Source organism: Hyla sarda, chromosome 8 (genome assembly GCF_029499605.1).
Source record: "Hyla sarda isolate aHylSar1 chromosome 8, aHylSar1.hap1, whole genome shotgun sequence".
Taxonomy (NCBI): domain Eukaryota; kingdom Metazoa; phylum Chordata; class Amphibia; order Anura; family Hylidae; genus Hyla; species Hyla sarda.
Genome location: NC_079196.1, coordinates 120787892 through 120806934, shown reverse-complemented (window position 1 = coordinate 120806934; position 19043 = coordinate 120787892). Strand labels below are relative to the sequence as shown.

The 19043-nt window shown below is 44.9% G+C and overlaps 1 protein-coding gene across 8 annotated transcripts in view; it reads right to left on the bottom strand.

The window, feature by feature from the left end:
- Positions 1 to 19043, bottom strand: part of PIKFYVE (phosphoinositide kinase, FYVE-type zinc finger containing) — a 301144-nt gene that overhangs the window by 260749 nt on the left and 21352 nt on the right. For all 8 annotated transcript variants that reach the window (XR_008847336.1, XM_056536875.1, XM_056536878.1 and 5 more), the window contains exons 3-5: positions 11549 to 11719; positions 7891 to 8006; positions 7643 to 7814 (exon numbers count right to left, since the gene is read on the bottom strand). Coding sequence is in view for 7 of the 8 variants with exons in the window: in XM_056536875.1 (XP_056392850.1) it covers positions 7643 to 7814; positions 7891 to 8006; positions 11549 to 11719 (459 nt within the window). In the remaining variant the exon portion in view is untranslated. The remainder of the gene's footprint in view (positions 1 to 7642; positions 7815 to 7890; positions 8007 to 11548; positions 11720 to 19043) is intronic.

The window sequence follows — 19043 nt, the reverse complement described above, 5'->3', positions numbered from 1 at the left end:
ACTATATACTCTAACCCCTACATGGAAACGCATTGGGATAAGGGAATATTCTGATCATTATATATGATAGTGTTAACATCGCATCTAGGATTATACAACTATAGCATGGTGTGTATCTCACCACTGGTGTTATACTTACCGCGTCATTGTTCTCAATAGTCGCAATATTGTGTTAATATCACTCCTTGATGATTTAATCAAATTTTTTATAGTTGGTGGATCGCTATTTTTAAACTACATTATTAAAAGTTATATTTTAGAAGGCACCTCAGTCCCTGGTAGGGACAATAATATATATTCCTTCCTGGATTGAGCGAGAGCCAAGAAGTGAGGCTCACGCTTCACTCACTGAGACCCCAACCTGTCAACACATGTCACAAAGACATTTAAGATGTGTTTAAATGATAGTTATGCTTTAAGTGGTTTTATTTAAAAGGGGTACTCCGCCTCTGCATGTTATCCACTTATCCAAAGGATAGGGGATAAGATGTTAGATCGCCGCGGTCCCGCTGCTGGGGACCCCGGGGATCGCCGCTGCGGCACCCCGCCATCATTACTGCACAGAGCGAGTTCGCTCTGTGCGTAATGACGGGCGATACAGGGGCCGGAGCAGCGTGACGTCATGGCTCCTCCCCTTATGACATCACGGCCCGTCCCCTTAATGCAAGTCTATGGCAGGGGGCGTGACGACCGCCACGCCCCCTCCCATAGACTTGTATTGACGGGGGCGGGTCGTGACGTCACGAGGGGCGGAGCCGTGACGTAACGATGCTCTGGCCCCTGTATTGCCCGTCATTACGTGCAGAGCGATCTCGCTCTGCGCAGTAATGATAGCGGGGTGCTGCAGCAGCGATCCCCGGGGTCCCCAGCAGCGGGACCCCGGCGATCTGACATCTTATCCCCTATCCTTTGTATAGGGGATAAGATGTCTAGGGGCGGAGTACCCCTTTAAGGCTTGGGAAATATGTAAATGTGTGGGGTTTTTTTTGCTGTGTGCTTGCTATAACAATTTCTCCATAGATCTCCGGCTACGTTCACACAGCCGTTGTCCCCCATCTAGATTTTGTCTATTATTGCCTCCTAAACGGACAATTCTATTAACAGGTGCAAACTGATGCAAAGGGTTGCTATTTAGTTGCATCTGTTTGCATCAGTTTTTTATCCATTACTATCATCTGTCAACAGACTCCCACAGCCAGGACTACTACTACTCCCATCATGGAACAGACTTCTTTTCATGATGGGAGTAGTAGTTCCCCGGCTGCGGGAGTCTGCAGGTGGCTGGGAGGCTAGATAAGTGATTGTACTACTACTACTACCCCCATCATGGAACACAGTTTGTTACATGTTGGGGGTAGTAGTACAGGGGCTGAGAGATTGATCGCACCAGGTCCCACTTCTGAGACCCGATGTGATCAGAAGTTATTAAGCAGGGGAGCAGGCGGCATGCTCCGCAACTCTGCAATGTAGATTGTGTGTGTGTTTTACTTTAATTTTTAAATACCCCGCCGGGAGCCCTGAATGGCCAGCACCAAGGGGCCATCCAGGGCTCCCGGCACGGTTTTAATGTCATTAGCGATGATTGTAATTTTGCACTACACTGGCAGCAGGGAAAGCATTGTGCTGCATTACCCGGCTTCCCTGATGCAGGACCATATGTATAGAAGCTGCAAGGGACTAATATACATAGCTAGAGCAGACCTACAATACATAGCTAATAAACATAGCTAGCGCAGACCTATAGCGCTATATGTCTGGCCCCCAGTTGCGCTAGCTATATATATTGCCCCCCTGCTGTGCTAGCTATATATTTTGCCCCCTGCAGCACTTACATATATGTCCCTCCAGCGAGCGCATACATAAGTCCCTCACAGCACATCTGTGAAGTATACTATCAGAAGCGCATCATGCTGCTGGCCGGGGAAGGCCCGCTTCCCAGCCAGCAGATGCGCTGCCGATAGCATACTATTCACAGATAGCGCTGCGAGGAACATGTGTGTATAGAAAGGCTGCAGAGGGACAGATATATAGTGATAAATCCCCCCAGCGAGCACATACGTTAGTTCCTCGCAGCGCATCTGTGAAGTAGTGAAGTATGCTATCAGCAGCGCATCTGCCGGCCAGGAAGGGGGAAGCCTGGTTAATAAATTTTTATCGCATCGGGTCTCAGATGAGAGACCCGATGCAATCAATCCCTCAGACCCTGTACTACTACCCCCAACATGGAACAGACTGTTCCATGATGGGGGTAGTAGTACAAGCATTAATCTCTCCTCCCTAGACTCCGCAACCTGGAAACTACTACTCCCATCAAGGAAACAAGTCTGTTCCATGATGGAAGTAGTAGCAGTCCCGCAGCACAGCAAGAATTTGCTGATTTCACTCCTTCTGAGCTTGCTCAGAAGTAATAATGGTCCAAAAACTGATATTAAAAAACTTGGTGCAAATGGATGACATTATATGCTCATCTGTTTGCTAGGGATCGACCGATTATTAGTATGGCCGATATTATCGACCGATAATCACGATTTTGGGCATTATCGGTATCGGCAATTACTTTGCCGATAAGTCGATAATGCCCAGCCACGCGCACTGCCCCCACTGCACCGCGGAGGACCCCCCCCCCCCCGAACCGCCGCACCGCGACCCCAACCCACCGCGTCGCACCCCCCACCGTAGTGCTGGGCGATATATCGGTATGAACCGGATACCGTTTTTTTTTTCTCCCACGGTATGGATTTTTGCCCATAAAAGATAAAACTTACCCGTAATGGGGGTGGTCCGGGCCATCCATCCTTCCTGTAGTGTCCGGCGGCATTCCAGGTGGAGGGTGAACCGGTCCGGGCTGTCCTTCTCCGGAGGTACTCTTCTCCACTCCGAGCAGGCTCTGGCCTAGTAAGCTGCATAGACACTGCTACGCCGTGACGTCAGGTGCGTCGCTGCGCACGAGCGTCACTGCGCAGCGGCGTCTATGCTGTGTTACAAGGCCGGAGCCTGCCCGGAGTGGAGAAGATGACCCCCGGAGAAGGACAGCCCGGACCGGTTCACCCTCCACCCGGAATGCCGCCGGACACTACAGGAAGGAAGGATGGCCCGGACCACCCTGACAGGTAGTGGGAGAGAAGCGGGTAGTGGCGGCGGCGGCAGCCTATGGCACCGCAAAAGCCACTGCAGTGCATTGATTTAAAGCGCCCGCTTTTAATCAATGATCTGCAGCGGTGTCGTGGGGATAAATAGCCGATAACTTATACCGATATAAGTTATCAGCTATCGGCCCTAACCTCCACCGATTATCGGTATCGCCCCTTAAAAAGCGATATAGGTCGATCCCTACCATTTGCCATAGACTTCAATGTTAAATTTTCAATATCCGTTTCTATTCCGTTATTTTTGACAAGAGAAAAAATACTGCATGCAACATCTTTTCCCACCAAAAAAATTAAAAATTAAAAAGGAACAGAAAGGAAACGGGTTATAAAGGATTGAAAAAAAAAATCCAATGGGAATGGGATTATTTTTCAGCCGTTTGCAACCCATTTTATAAATTATCAAACAAATTGCAGATCGGGCATGAATTTACGGGGGCAGACGGCCGTGTGAACGAGCCCCTATTAAAATGTTTAGTTTCTATTCTATAACCACCTGCAGTGCCTGGTTATCTTTTCTGTTGATCAAAGAAGATAGTTTGAAAAGTCTGTTTTTAACCCCTTAAGGACTCAGCCCATTTTGGCCTTAAGGACTCAGACAATTTAATTTTTAAGTTTTCATTTTTTCCTCCTCGCCTTCTAAAAATCATAACTCTTTTATATTTTCATCCACAGACTAGTATGAGGGCTTTTTTTTTGCGCGACCAGTTGTCCTTTGTAATGACATAACTCATATCATAAAATGTATGGCGCAACCAAAAAACACTATTTTTGTGGGGAAATTAAAACGCAATTTTGCTAATTTTGGAAGGTTTCGTTTTCACGCCGTACAATTTATGGTAAAAATGACGTGTGTTCTTTATTCTGAGGGTCAATACGATTAAAATGATACCCATTATTACATACTTTTATATACTTAAAAAAAAATCACAAACTTTTTAACCAAATTAGTACGTTTATAATCCCTTTATTTTGATGACCCCTAACTTTTTTATTTTTCCGTATAAGCGGCGGTATGGGGGCTCATTTTTTGCGCCATGATCTGTACTTTTTTTTATACCAAATTTGCATATAAAAAACTTAACATTTTTTTATAATTTTTTTTTTAATAAAATGTATAAAAAAAGTAGGGATTTTGGACTTTTTTTTTTTCGTTTACGCCGTTAACCGTACGGGATCATTAACATTTTATTTTAATAGTTCGGACATTTACGCACGCGGCGATACCAAATATGTCTATAAAAAAAAAATTTTACGCTTTTTGGGGGTAAAATATGAAAAAACTGACGTTTTACTTTTTTATTGGGGGAGGGGATTTTTCACTTTTTTTTTACTTTTACATTTTTTTTTACACTTGAATAGTCCCCATAGGGGACTATTCATAGCAATACCATGATTGCTAATACTGATCTGTTCTATGTATAGGACATAGAACAGATCAGTATTATCGGTGATCTTCTGCTCTGGTCTGCTCGATCACAGACCAGAGCAGGAGACGCCGGGAGCCGCACGGAGGAAGGAGAGGGGACCTCCGTGCGGCGTCATGAACGATCGGATCCCCGCAGCAGCGCTGCGGGCGATCCGATCATTCATTCAAATCGCGCACTGCCGCAGATGCCGGGATCTGTATTGATCCCGGCACCTGAGGGGTTAATGGCGGACGCCCGCGAGATCGCGGGCGTCGGCCATTGCCGGCGGGTCCCTGGCTGCGATCAGCAGCCGGGATCAGCCGCGCATGACACGGGCATCGCTCCGATGCCCGCGGTTACGCACAGGACGTAAATGTACGTCCTGGTGCGTTAAGTACCACCGCACCAGGACGTACATTTACGTCCTGCGTCCTTAAGGGGTTAAAGGGGTACTCCTGTGGAAATGTTTTTTTTCCTCTTTCTTTTTTATTTTTATTTTTTTTAAATCAACTGGTGCCAGAAAGTTAATCAGATTTGTAAATTACTTCTATTAAAAAAATCTTAATCCTTCCAGTATTTTTAAGGGGCTATATTCTACAGAGGAAATGCTACTCTTTTTGGATTTCTCTGATGTCATGATCACAGTGCTCTCTACTGACCTCTGCTGTCCATTTTAGGAACTGTCCAGAGCAGGAGAAAATCCCCATAGCAAACATATGCTGCTCTGGACAGTTCCTAAAATAGACAGCAGAGGTCAGCAGAGAGCACTGTGGTCATGACATCAGAGAAATCTAAAAAGAAAAATAACTTCCTCTGTATTATACAGCCCCTAAAAAGTACTGAAAGGATTAAGATGTTTTAATAGAAGTAATTTACAAATCTAATATATAAGGAAAAAAAGGGGGGGTACCAAATGCCTCTAGACTAATACCATAAAATGGTACATGATGATGAAATTACAGAAAAAATAATAATAAATAATAAATCGGACTGTGCTTCACTTTAAATGATGTACAAATTTAATATAAAAAATACAAATAGGACATAAAATAAATAATACAAATCTAATACATAAATGCCTCCTACCACAGGGCCCTTGTGGGGAGGTGAGATATTTGAATACAAAGCATATATTAAAAATATTTTTGTAAAAATTGTAGCATGTGAATTACGTTCTACCGCTATCTCAATATATTGTAAACCGACATAGTATACTTTTGTACGGTATACTCCGTTCCCATGTGATATAGAACAGTTCACAAAGTGATATAATTACCAACTCCTCAGGGTGGTTTTGGCTGGACGTCCGAGAGATAAATATATGGGGACTGTGTCCAGCGCTAGCGTGCGCTTACGGTGACGGGCCCGGATGCCACAGGCCAAAAAGGTCACCGGTCACGGAATAATTGCAGGCTCGATGGCAGATGTAATGGAGGCTTTATCCAGCCTCCATTACATCTGCCATCGAGCCTGCAATTATTCCGTGACCGGTGACCTTTTTGGCCTGTGGCATCCGGGCCCGTCACCGTAAGCGCACGCTAGCGCTGGACACAGTCCCCATATATTTATCTCTCGGACGTCCAGCCAAAACCACCCTGAGGAGTTGGTAATTATATCACTTTGTGAACTGTTCTATATCACATGGGAACGGAGTATACCGTACAAAAGTATACTATGTCGGTTTACAATATATTGAGATAGCGGTAGAACGTAATTCACATGCTACAATTTTTACAAAAATATTTTTAATATATGCTTTGTATTCAAATATCTCACCTCCCCACAAGGGCCCTGTGGTAGGAGGCATTTATGTATTAGATTTGTATTATTTATTTTATGTCCTATTTGTATTTTTTATATTAAATTTGTACATCATTTAAAGTGAAGCACAGTCCGATTTATTATTTATTATTATTTTTTCTGTAATTTCATCATCATGTACCATTTTATGGTATTAGTCTAGAGGCATTTGGTACCCCCCCTTTTTTTCCTTATATATTATTTTGTACTAGTATTTTTTGGTGTAAATACTTTCCATTTAGCCTCGATTAATTTATATTGTGAGCTGCACATATCCCATTTTTTTAATTTACAAATCTGTTTAACTTTCTGGCACTAGTTCCTTTAGGAAAAAAAAAAAAAAGTTTTCCACGAGAGTACCCCTTTAACCCTTATTTCACCTCTCCCGAGCCAAAATTACGTAGAACTAGATAAAAAAAGGTCAAGCTTAATATGGTAGCAGATCACCTTAAATATTCCTTCAGGAAAGGAGTTAAAGGGGTACTCTGGTGAAATTTATTTTATTTTTAATCAACTGGTTCCAGAAAGTTAAACAGATTTGTAAATTACTTCTATTAAAAAATCTTAATCCTTCCTGTACTTATTAATGGCTGTATACTACAGAGGAAATTCTTTTCTTTTTGGATTTATTTTCTGTCACCACCACAGTGCTCTCTGCTCTCACCTCTGTTCATGTCAGGAACTGTCCATAGCAAACATATGCTGCTCTGGACAGTTCCTAAAATCGACAGAGGTGTCAGCAGAGAGCACTGTGGTCGTGACAGAAAAGAAAGTTTTCCACCGGAGTACCCCTTTAAGGCCTGAAAAAACACCTGGCAGGGAGTAGTTCCTCTGACAGACCTCAATGATAACAGGACATTATTAAACATTTCGTTTTCATCCTGTTCTATAAACACCTATTGATAAAGTGTTCTTGGTACCATAATAAGGGCTATCTGAAACATGGCTATGACATATGCTTCTATATAGTTCCATGATTTAGGTTCCAGGATGATGGTCCTGTTAGAGCTTATTCGATTAGTAGAGTCTGTGTACAACCACTTTCCTAGATTTAAAAGCTGATCCCAACTTAATATAGTTAATGTGCTTACCATACAGCTACACTTATCAATTTCTAAACATATACTATATACAGTGAAACCTCTCCCAAAAAAAAAAAAAAAAAAAAAAACTGTAATACATTCCATTCAAACTTTAATGCATTACTTTCAAATGTCTGCCACGTTCAGTAGATATATCCCTTAGTCATCACATTTTACCCCACTGCTCTGTGGTGATCATGCCAACCTGTATATCCCATGAATTTTCCAGGGATTTCTTGGTTGCAGCAACGGCTGCAAAAAATCTGGCCACAAAGTCTGCAGTGATGCCTCCGTCTGAAAGTAGTAAATTTTTCATTGCAGTCATAGCACTCTTTGCATTGGCTATCGGGCATCCAATACTGCTTCAAGTCACTGTCCTGGTGAACAAAAGTCAGAAAAGTCATACAGTCTTTGAAATATTCCAAGATAAGAAGCAGCTTAAACAGAACATACCTGACTCTTTCCTTCCATGATCTCCTTAAGGCGCTTGACCACGGTGCTTAGACTGCGCAGCTGCACAGCCGTGCGAGGATCATGTCCTAGAGGAGGCTCAGGCTTTCTTCTAGTCTCTAAAAGCATAGATCATGGTAAATAAAATTTAGGCTTCCTTTTTTGTTTGTTTATGGTCTATTCACACGTACAGTATTCTGCGCAGATTTGATGCACAGATTTAATCCGCAGGATTTCAAGCTATGTTCAGTTTACATTGAAATCTGCAGCGGAAAATCCTGCGCATCAAATCTGCGCATAATACTGTACATGTGAATAGACCCTTGTGCTGTGTTTTCAGGCTACATGATTTACCTGGTGACCAGCATTACAAACATACAATATTTAGGAATATTAGCATTTTTTCCCCCACAAATATTGTGGCATTTTAGCCCCTATAGCAAACAATGACTGGAGAAATGACCTGTGCTTTTCCAGACCATTATGGAATCCAATTAAAGTTACCAGTTTAAAAAAAAAAAAAAAAAATACCTGTACTTACATTGACAGTAGAGATGAGCGAACTTACAGTGATTCGATACAAACTTCTCGGCTCGGCAGTTGCTGACTTTAGCCTGCATAAATTAGTTCAGCTTTCAGGTGCTCCGGTGTGCTGGAAAAGGTGGATTCAGTCCTAGGAGAGTCTCCAGCCCACCGGAGCACCTGAAAGCTGAACTAATTTATGCAGGCTAAAGTCAGCAACTGCCGAGCCGAAAAGTTTGTGACAAATCGAGTCACTGTAACTTCGCTCGTCTCTAACTGACAGCTAACTGTGTACAACACAGTGAAAGCAGTGGAGATCCATGCAGAGTCAAAAGGAGCAAAACATTCAGCTGGGCATTTCTTCCCTTATCTACTTGACAATCAGTGAGGGTCTCAGACAAAGACCCCAACCAATCACAACTTCTGATATTTAACTATAAAAACAGATATTTCACGAAAACGTAAGCATGATCATCGCACTATTAACAGATTTGTGGCTGACTCAGAGCACAGACTGGTTCGTGCAGATAAAGGTACATTGAGGAAGATTTCAGCCAGATCCATGCATCGGATGAAGCGAGCAGCTGCTAAAATACCATTACATAGCAGCAAACAGATATTTGAGTCCCACAGACATCAAGATGTAGAGTCCTCTGGAGTCTTGCAACTGTGCATAAACCTTCTATTCGGCCACCACTAACCAATGCTCACAAGCAGAAACGTCTGCATTGGGCAGAAAAATACATGAAGACTAATTTTCAAGCAGTCATGTAGTGGATGTAGTCAGTAGTGGATGGTTGGTTGACGGCCACCCTGTTCCAACCAAACTGCGACATCAGCAAGGCAGTGGTGGAGTCATTTTTGGGCCAGAATCATGGGAAGAGAGCTGGTCGTCCCCTTTGGGGTCCATGAAGGTGTAAAGGGGACCTCTGCAAAGTATGTGGAGTTTCTCACTGAACACTTTCTTCCCTTTCCGTAATAAAATCATCTTCATGCATGACAATGCCCCACCTCATGCTGCAAAGAATACCTCTGCATCAATGGCTGCTATGGGGATAAAAAGGAAAGAAAGTCATGGTGTTGCCTCCATCCTCCCCTGACCTCAATCCTATTGAGAACCTTTGGAGCATCCTCAAGCAAAAGATCTATGAGAGTGGGAGGCAGTTTATATCCAAACAGCAGCTCTGGGAGGCTATTCTGACATCTTGCAAACAAATTCAAGCAGAAACTGTCCAAAAACTCACAAGTTCAATGGATACAAAACTTGTGAAGCTGCTACCAAATAAGGGGTCCTATGTAAAAATGTAACGTGACCTGTTAAAATGTTTAAAAAGTTAAAATGTTGTTAAGTTTGAAACATCTTTTGAGTTCAGTAAATATGCTGCAAACACAACAACTGACAATTTCAGTTCTTTACAACCTATAAAGTGTTTTGAAACTTACTATCCGTAATTTGGAACAGTGCATTGTAAGCTTTTTATGTTTAAAAAAAAAAAAATACTATTATCATTAGAAGGTTTGTTCAGTAAAATTTGAATTGTACTCTTAATAGCTGATAACATGAGAATTATGCTGCCTGTTATTTACATCAATTATTTAGGTAAATAAGAAAATATAATTTGCATAACAATTTGGGACAGCATGTAGTTAGTTGCACCAGCAGATCTGCACACTCTTCATGCATTGTCCTTCCCAGCCAATCCTGGGATGTCAGATTGTGCAGGATATCAAAATAATAGTGACATTAAAGGAGATCTGCAGCCTTATAGACATTTGTGTGTCTGATTGCAGGGGGTCTGGACGCTGCTCTCCCGTGGAGGAGGCGTGTCGGCCGCAGTATGCCACGGCCAACACGCCCCCTCCATGTATGTCTATGGGAGAAGCGGAGATGTAGCGTTCGTGCATCGCCGCCTCTCCCATAGAGCTCTCAGTGAGGTCGACGACACGCGCATTAGCTGCGCAGAGCCATGGCAATGCTGGGTTCCCGTACGGGAGATCAGACACTTATCCCCTTTGCCATCTGCTCCTTTAAGCTTTAAATACATATAAGTATAGGGGTTACAAAAGAAAAAAAAGAATTTTTTTTTTTTTAAAAAGCATACAGGAATAAAATACAACAATTGATAAATAAAATAAGAGAAAAATCACAAAAAAATCCTCGATAGTAACATTGGTAACCAAGACACAAGTTACTTCCCTAGTCTAGGTTTCATTTTTTGTATAGTATTTATCAAGAGGAAGGGAAAAAACACAAAACAGATGCTTTTTCATTATTTATACGCTCACTGGCCACTTTATTAGGTACAAATATTCCATTGCTTGTTAACACAAATACAAGACAGCAACTCAATGCATTTAGGCATGTAGACATGGTCAAAGCAACTTGTTGAAGTTTAAACCAAGAATGGGCAAGAAAGTGGATTTAAGATACTCTGAACGTGACATGGTTGTTGGTGCCATACGGACTGATCTGATTTACAAGCACAGCCATTTCTAGGATTACAGAGAATGGTCCAAAAAAGAATAGAAAATATCCAGTGTGACGGCAGACTGGTTTGATATGACAGAAAGGCCACTGTAACTCAAATAACCACTTGTTACAACCAAGTTGTGCAAAATACAATCTACTATCTACACAACACGTCTAACCATGAAGCAGACCACACCGGATACCACTCCTGGCAGCTAAAATCAGAAAACTGAGGCTACAGTTCGCACAGGTTCATCAAAACTGGAAGAAAATTACCTGGTCTGAAGAGTTTTGATTTTAGTTGCAAACAAAGAAAAAGAAAAAATGCTGCCTTGTAATGGGAGTCACATCATGGATCTGATCTGCAGCAACTGCATGATGAGGATGACGACATGTATCATGTATGGATATGAAGAAAAATCTCTGAGGAAGGTTTCCAGCCCCTTGTAGAAAGCAGTTCTGGAGAAAAATTTCAACGGGGGTCCAACCTGGTACCTTAGGTGTACCCAATAAAGCGGCCAATGAGTGAATAAACAGCATTTAATGAACAACAGACAGTTGTTTTAACATTGTACTATACTTTCTGTTAAGTCCGATGGAGTTGAATTCAAGTTAGTAAGTTGAGAAGTGATAGAACCAGAAAGCTCAGCATATATATGTATTACAAACCGGAGCTGGTTGAAGACCTTCTTTCTCCAAGTAACTGCTTCTTGTATTGCACTGGAAACTTAACAGGCTGCGATGTTGGGGAGAGATGGGGACTCGACCAGGTATTTCTTACTGCATGGTCACTAGGCCCAGGCTCGGACCTATCTGTAGCAGACACTGTTCTGACCTCATCTGAAAGAATAACACCACACAGTTACTGCATAATTCCACTCTCATGGCACTCCCAAGTTAAAGAGGCTCAGAAAGAGAATGGGAACATTTATTGAGTTCTTTCTCAAATTGCACCAACAGTTTTTTTTTTTTTACCTTACTGGTGTGTTAAAGGGGTACTCCACTGCCCCAGTGTCCAAAACATTTTGTTCCAAATGCTGAGTGCGGGCTGCAAGGGTAATGACGTCATGCACACGCCCCCTAGTGACGTCACGCCACGCCCTTTCAATGCAAGTCTATGCATTGAGGGGGCGTGGCATGGAATCACTAGGGGGCGTGACCATGATGTCACAACCCCCGTAGCCCGCACCCAGCGTTCGGGAAACAAAATGTTTCGGACGCTTGGGCAGTGGAGTACCCCTTTAAAGCAGAAGCCTAGTCTGCTTCAGACTTTATAAATTGCTACTTTTTTTTGGTGGAGAAGATTGGTAACAGGTATACAAAACCAAATGTGGTGTAAAGAACAAACAAAGTGTCTAATGTATCTAGAAGGGCATAACCAGGCTATTGCACATCATCCCATATTTTCTTACAAAGTGTAATCTGAGGTAAGACTTCAGCCTTTGGCAGCAAGTTTGTGACTTTGCGATTACCTAATTGACTAATTGAATTCCCTTTGATGCACAGTGGGGACTGTTGGACCTGGTGGACACTAATGCTAGGTTCAGACTACGGAATTTCCGCTAGAAATTCAGTCGTAAAATTTCAGTCCGAAATTCCGCTTGCTAAAATGTATAGTGTAGTGAATGGGTTTCCGTTCACAAATTCACACTTTGGAATTTGTGAAGCGGAAAATCCGCTAAGAAAATCCGCTTAGAAATTTCCGCCTGAAGAAAGCCAGTGCTCTTTCTTCAGGCGGAAATCCGCGCGGAACACATTGCAGTCTATTGGAGACTGCAGTGTCTGCGCGGTCCTAGCGCCAACTGATTCAGCCGGCGCTGGCCGCATTGAATCCCCCGGCGGAAATTTTCTGCCTGGAGATTCCATAGTTTGAACCTAGCCTTAAAACATATTGGTGCGATAAAGGTACCAAGAAACTTTTGTGGTCTTGGGGGCTGCCCGAAAGACAATACTCCAATAATAGATCCACTTGTTTTGGTAAAAATTACACCTTCTCTTTATCCTATAGGTCCATACGATTAAAAGGATACCCTACTTATATAGGTTTAATTTTATCGTACTTTTGGAAAAAATCATAACTACATGCACGGAAAATTAAAACATTTAAAATTGTCCTCTTCTGACTCTATAACTTTATTTTTCCGTGTACGGGGTGGTAAGAGGGCTCATTTTGTGCGTCATGATCTGAAGTTTTAATCCATACCATTTTTGTTTTGATCAGACTTTTTAATTTCTTTTTATTCCATTTTTTTTCTCAAATTCAAAAGCGTTTTTATTAAAGAAATAAAGTGAGAACAATGCAAACAATGAGTAGTCATCAATGTGGGTAAGTCACAGAAATAACGTCCGGCGGCCAGGGTAGGCCCAAAGGACAACAACAGTCTAAACATACAAAGACTACACTACCTCTGTCTACATGCCAACAAGAGGTGACAAAAACAATACTGGTAGGGTGTCATATGATACATATTCGTATGAGAGCACCAGTTAGGATCCCAGACACGAGGACCGGGAAGCTCTAAAGCAGGGCAATAAAGGGCAGTAACAAAGACAGGTAGCAACAACAAATTATTCCTTTTTTTTTTAATGGTATAAAAGGTGACCAAAAATACGTTTTGGACGTTGGAATATTTTTGCACGTACGGCATTGACCGTATGGTTTAATTAACGATATATTTTTATAGATCGGACATTTACGCACGCAGCGATACCACATATGCTTATTTTTTTTTAAATTTTTAATAAGGAAGGGGTTAATGTGTGTGTTTAACTTTTTTTTTTTTTTTTACACTTTTAGTCCTCTTAGGGGACTTTTAGGAGGAATCATTTGATTCCTCATACAGATCAATGTGGTTCCATAGAACCACATTGATCTGTGTGCTCTGCGCTTGATTGATAGAATCATAAATCCTTACAGGATCAGGCTTTGACAGCAGGAGCAGGAGGAGAGGTAACCCCCTAAGGCTATCTTCATAGTGGATCGATCCAAATGGTTAATGGCCGGCCGCATGTCGGCTATTAAAGGGGCTATCCAGGAAAAAACAGTTTTTATATATATCAACTGACTCCAGAAAGTTAAACAGATTTGTAAATTACTTCTATTAAAAAAATCGTAATCCTTTCAGTACTTATGAGCTTCTGAAGTTAAGGTTGTTCTTTTCTAAATGCTCTCTGATGACACGTGTCTCGGGAACCGCCCAGTTTAGAAGCAAATCCCCATAGCAAACCTCTTCTAAACTGGGCGGTTCCCAGGACACGTGTTATCAGAGAGCACTTAGACAGAAAAGAACAACCTTAACTTCAGAAGCTCATAAGTACTGAAAGGATTAAGATTTTTTAATAGAAGTAATTTACAAATCTAGAGAAAAACTGGAAAGTGAAGCTCAACCACCAATAATGAGCGAGGTTAACTAAAAACTCTCTCCCACCGAGAGGTACTAAAAAATGAGGAACAGGGGGGGCGTGTCTAGCCATGGTGGTGTGAGGACGTGTCTGCCTGGAGCTCCGGCCTGCCGTTCACATATATCAGTTTCTAGTGCCGCATTATGGGGAAATCCGACAGGAAAAGGAAGGTGAAGCCCCCCGCTACCTCCCAGACCCCGCTGCTGGACTTGGAGTCCTATTTCACAAGGTCCCAGACGCCCCGTACCAGGACCCTGCAGCCCGCGCTGGAGGCCGACGCCATCTTGGAGCCGCAGCCTCGTGAGCGCTCCGCTGCTACACAGCGCCCCGGACAGCCTGCGCAGGTGATCCCTGCAGACTCCCTGGCCTCCCTGCTCCCGGATCCTACCAGTGCCCTCCGGACAGGGTCCTGTGCTCCTGGGGCCGCATCTACTGACGTCCCGCTCGCTCCCCTGCAAGGGCCGGGCCGAATCTCCTCCTCTCCAAGCTCCGGCGGTGCGCGTCAGGCCCTGGCTGCTGGCGCCCCTGCCTCATCCTCAGTACCTGCTCCGGAACTCCCAGGCTCTTCAGGACCGGTGAGTGCGGGCGCTATCCGGAACCTGCCAGCCCCACACTCCCCTAAGGGCCCTTCTCCACCGGACCTTTTATCTGGGGACTCTCTATTAACCCCTCGAGTGCCGCTGCTGCCACCCCCTCTGGGCCCTACCACCTCACCTAGGCAGCTCCCTGCTGGATCTCAGCCACCCGCTGACACTCTCCTGAGCCTCCCTGGGGTTGCTTCACCACCCTCTCCCGGCATGATGTCAGCTCTATGCCCACCAGCCTCTCCGTCAGCGCCCCCTGTGGTGGAAGTGCCACCCTCCCCTCAGTGGTCTGTGGGATCCTCCTGGGACACGGCTTTGACTCGGGTGGCTGTGTCCCCAACTATGCAAGCCCTGGGGGCCCCTTCCCGGGCTTCAACAACTCCGGATCGCTGCCACCACTCTCTGTCACCCCTGCACCCGGCTCCTTCTCCTACCTCTCCTGCTCCTGCATGCAGCTTGGAAGCTACCCCTTCGGTTTTCAGACCTAGCCTGCCTCCACCTGGATCATTATCTATGGAGACAGACTTTTATCATCCTCTTATGTGTTGTGAAGTGGGTCCCTGCCAGGCCCAGGTGGCCGCTACGCCTATTACCTTGGCTGACCTGCAATCTCTGGTTCGCTCTCTGCCTACCAAGACCGACATCTCTCATCTCACTAGACAGGTGGTGGATGAATGTAAGCGAGAATTTGCTCAGTTGCGTACTGAACTTTCTATGGTCTCTGCCAGAGTGGATGCAATGGAGGTGTCTCAGGAGTCCGCTCAAACCTCACTTCAAGCCTTACAGTCGGTGGTGAGCAGTCACACTGATCAATTGTTTTGCCTCCAACAACACTTGGATGATGTTGAAAACCGCAGCCGCAGGAACAATATCAGAATTCGGGGGTTGCCGGAGGCGGTGTCGCCTGCAGAACTGTGGGAGGCTTTGACTACCATCTTTAATGACCTGTTAGACCGTCCTCCTGATGTATATATAGAAATGGACAGAGCACATAGGGTGTTGCGCCCCCCTAGCACTGATGACCGGAATCCTAGAGATGTCATTTGCAGGATTCACTTCTACACACTCAAGGAGGACATTTTGCAACGTGCGAGACGCCGCAGACGCATTACCTACAAGGACGCTACTATTCAACTTTATCCGGATCTCTCCCGTCATACCTTGGCGCAGCGTGCCGCGCTAAGGCCGCTCCTGCAGGTACTCCGAGACCGTGACATCCTGTACCGCTGGGGGTTTCCGTTTTCACTCATGGTGCGGCAGAGAGGACGCATGTTCACCCTACGCTCGCCTGATGACCTCCCGGGCTTTCTGAGGGACTTGGACTTGCCGGAGGTCATGCTCCCGGACTGGCCTATGCTCCACGCTCCCTCTTCCAGAAGGCCGCTGCGCCCCTCCACTTCCCCCTCCTCACTGGCTCCTCATTCCAACTTACCTCCGAGGGGACCCCGAGCTCAGGGAGCCCGTGTTGCTGTTGAGCCTAATTCTGCACAACGCTCCCCTGCTGGGCATGCTGAGAGAGGGGCTGACCTGATGTCGGCTTGAATTGCATTCAGTGCATAAATTGTTTTTCATTATGTCATGTACCCATCCTTGTATTGCTGTAGTCTGATACTTTGGGGTGTCCTTTCCTTGCATACTTCTGCCCTCATGTCTTCTTCCCTGGTCCCTGTCTTTTTTTTCCCATCATACCAATTTTTCCGGAGCGCCCCATTTGAGGTTACTTCTGTATATTTTTGGTTGCATTTGGTCCCTTGTTCCTCATCCATTTTTATTTTCTTTTTCTTATGTAATTATTATTATTTTTTTTCTCCCTTATCATTGGCAGTGCCGGAGCCCCGGCCTTTCGTTACCTGGCTAGTTCTACCCCCTAATAGGTGCACGGTACCCTGGGCCCTTGCGGTGCCGGGTATATTTTCCTATACATAGTTGCTAGTTCACGCAGCAGTAGCTCCCACCTTTCCCCTCCCCTTCCCCCTTTTCTACAGCTTTTTTTGTTGATAGTCCCTCTTTCCTCCCTCCATATTCGCTTCTAGCTTTTCCTTCTCCTTCCTTTTGGTTTTCCCTACTTCCTTCCTCTTGCCCTTTCCTCTTTTTCCTTCTTTCCCTTCAGTTTCTCCCCGTTTTCCCCTTCCCCCATTTCCCTTCCTTTCCTTCTTCCTCTTCGTTTCTCTTTTCTATAGCCACTGGGTTCTGTTCTTTTCTTTTTCCTCTCTTTCTTTGCTCTCCCTCTACCATTTCTTTTCTCTCAATATTAATTTTGCTTTTTGTTTTCTCCTCTCCTTGGTCTTGGTTATGGCGGATCTAAAAGTTGTCTCCTTCAACGCGAAGGGGCTCAATACTCCGGAAAAGCGGGCTCAAGTATTGCACCACTTCCACAAACTGAGAGCTCACCTGGTGTGCTTGCAGGAAACCCACTTCAAGGTAGGCCATGCACCCTCTCTTAAACACCCTCACTACACCACTTGGTATTGTGCGGACAATCGGCACTCCAGGTCTTGTGGGGTGGCGATTGCCATTCACAAGTCGCTTCCGCACAGGGTTCTGGATTGCACGATTGATCCGGACGCCCGTTACATTGTTCTTACCCTGTCAGTCAGTGGCCACGTGTTCACGATTTTAAAACGTATACGCCCCTAACCATAACCAAATCTCTTTCCTGGTTAATTGGGTGGACACGGTCCTCCCTTTAGTCAGGGGCACTGTTCTCCTGTGTGGCGACATCAACCTCACTCTAGATCCCACGCTAGACAACTCAACGGGCCGCTCTAGTGTGTCCTACTCGGCCATAAAACGCCTTAAGCGGGCCTTTTCCTTATTGCAGCTTTGCGATGCCTGGCGGCTTCTTGATCCAGCAGATAGGGATTATAGCTTTTATTCGGCCCCTCACGGTTCTTATAGCAGAATAGATTATATCCTTTTGCAACATAACGCCCTCCCGTGGTTGACATCCTCAACTATTGGGAATATATTATGGTCTGACCACGCCCCTGTGATCTGCACTCTGCACTTGCCCTTTCTTTCTAAGGGGGAGTGGACCTGGCGTTTCAACAAATCCCTTCTATTGGACCCTGTATGTGTTACAGATGTTGAACAATCGATCTCTAATTTCATTATTGACCATGCCCAGGATTCCACTTCCCCTATGATGAAGTGGGAGGCTGCTAAGTGTGTTTTGCGGGGGGTCTTTATTAAGCACGGTACCCGTCTTAAGAAGGCAAAGGCACATGCCCTTAAGCAGGCGTTGCAGAGGGTTGCTGATTTGGAACTGGCCCACAAGCGTGCACTCTCTCCCCCTACTTTATGTGACCTTCTGTTGGCGCGCCAGGAGGCTCGCCGCCTGCTGGACGCTGCTTCTAAACGCATCTTCCAACTCTGCCGTAGTAAGTTCTACAAGTTCGGTGACAAGAGTGGGCGCATGTTGGCTAGGGCGTTGAGGGAACATATAGCTAGGTCACACATCCCCTGTATCAAGACCCCATCGGGATCCGTAGTTCACACCACTCCGGAGATTGCCTCTGTATTTCGGAGTTATTATGCTAATCTTTATAATCTACCCCCTAGCCCTTCAGTTAGCCCTCGGACGGACACTTTCCCCCAGGTTGGTCTCCCTCGTGTTTCTGAGGAGGCTATGGAGCTCCTGGAGGCTCCCTTCTCTTTGAGTCAAGTTCTTGAAGTTATTGACTCCATCCCTGGGGGCAAGAGTCCCGGGCCCGGATGGCTTTACTGCCACATTCTATAAGAGGTTTGCTGAGCGCCTTGCCCCCTTACTGCTGGAAGGTTTCAACGAGGTGTCCCCATTGTCTCCCTTTCCCCCGCAGACTACTTTAGCTCATGTCGCGGTCCTCCCTAAGCCGGGCAAGGACCCCCAGGTCTGTCCTAGCTACAGGCCTATTTCTCTACTGAATGTAGATGTGAAAATCTTTGCTAAATTGATCGCTTCACGATTGGGTCCGGTCCTTCCGGACTTGATTCACCCTGATCAAGAGGGCTTTGTACGGGGTAGGGAGGCCCGTGACAATACGCTTAAAACCCTGGACATTATTCACTATGCTAAGTCCCGTAAGATCCCTTTAATGGTTCTCTCCTTGGACGCGGAGAAGGCCTTTGATCGTATATCGTGGCCTTCTCTGCGTCAAACCTTGTCCTCTATAGGTCTAGGCCCCGTTCTCACTTCAAAG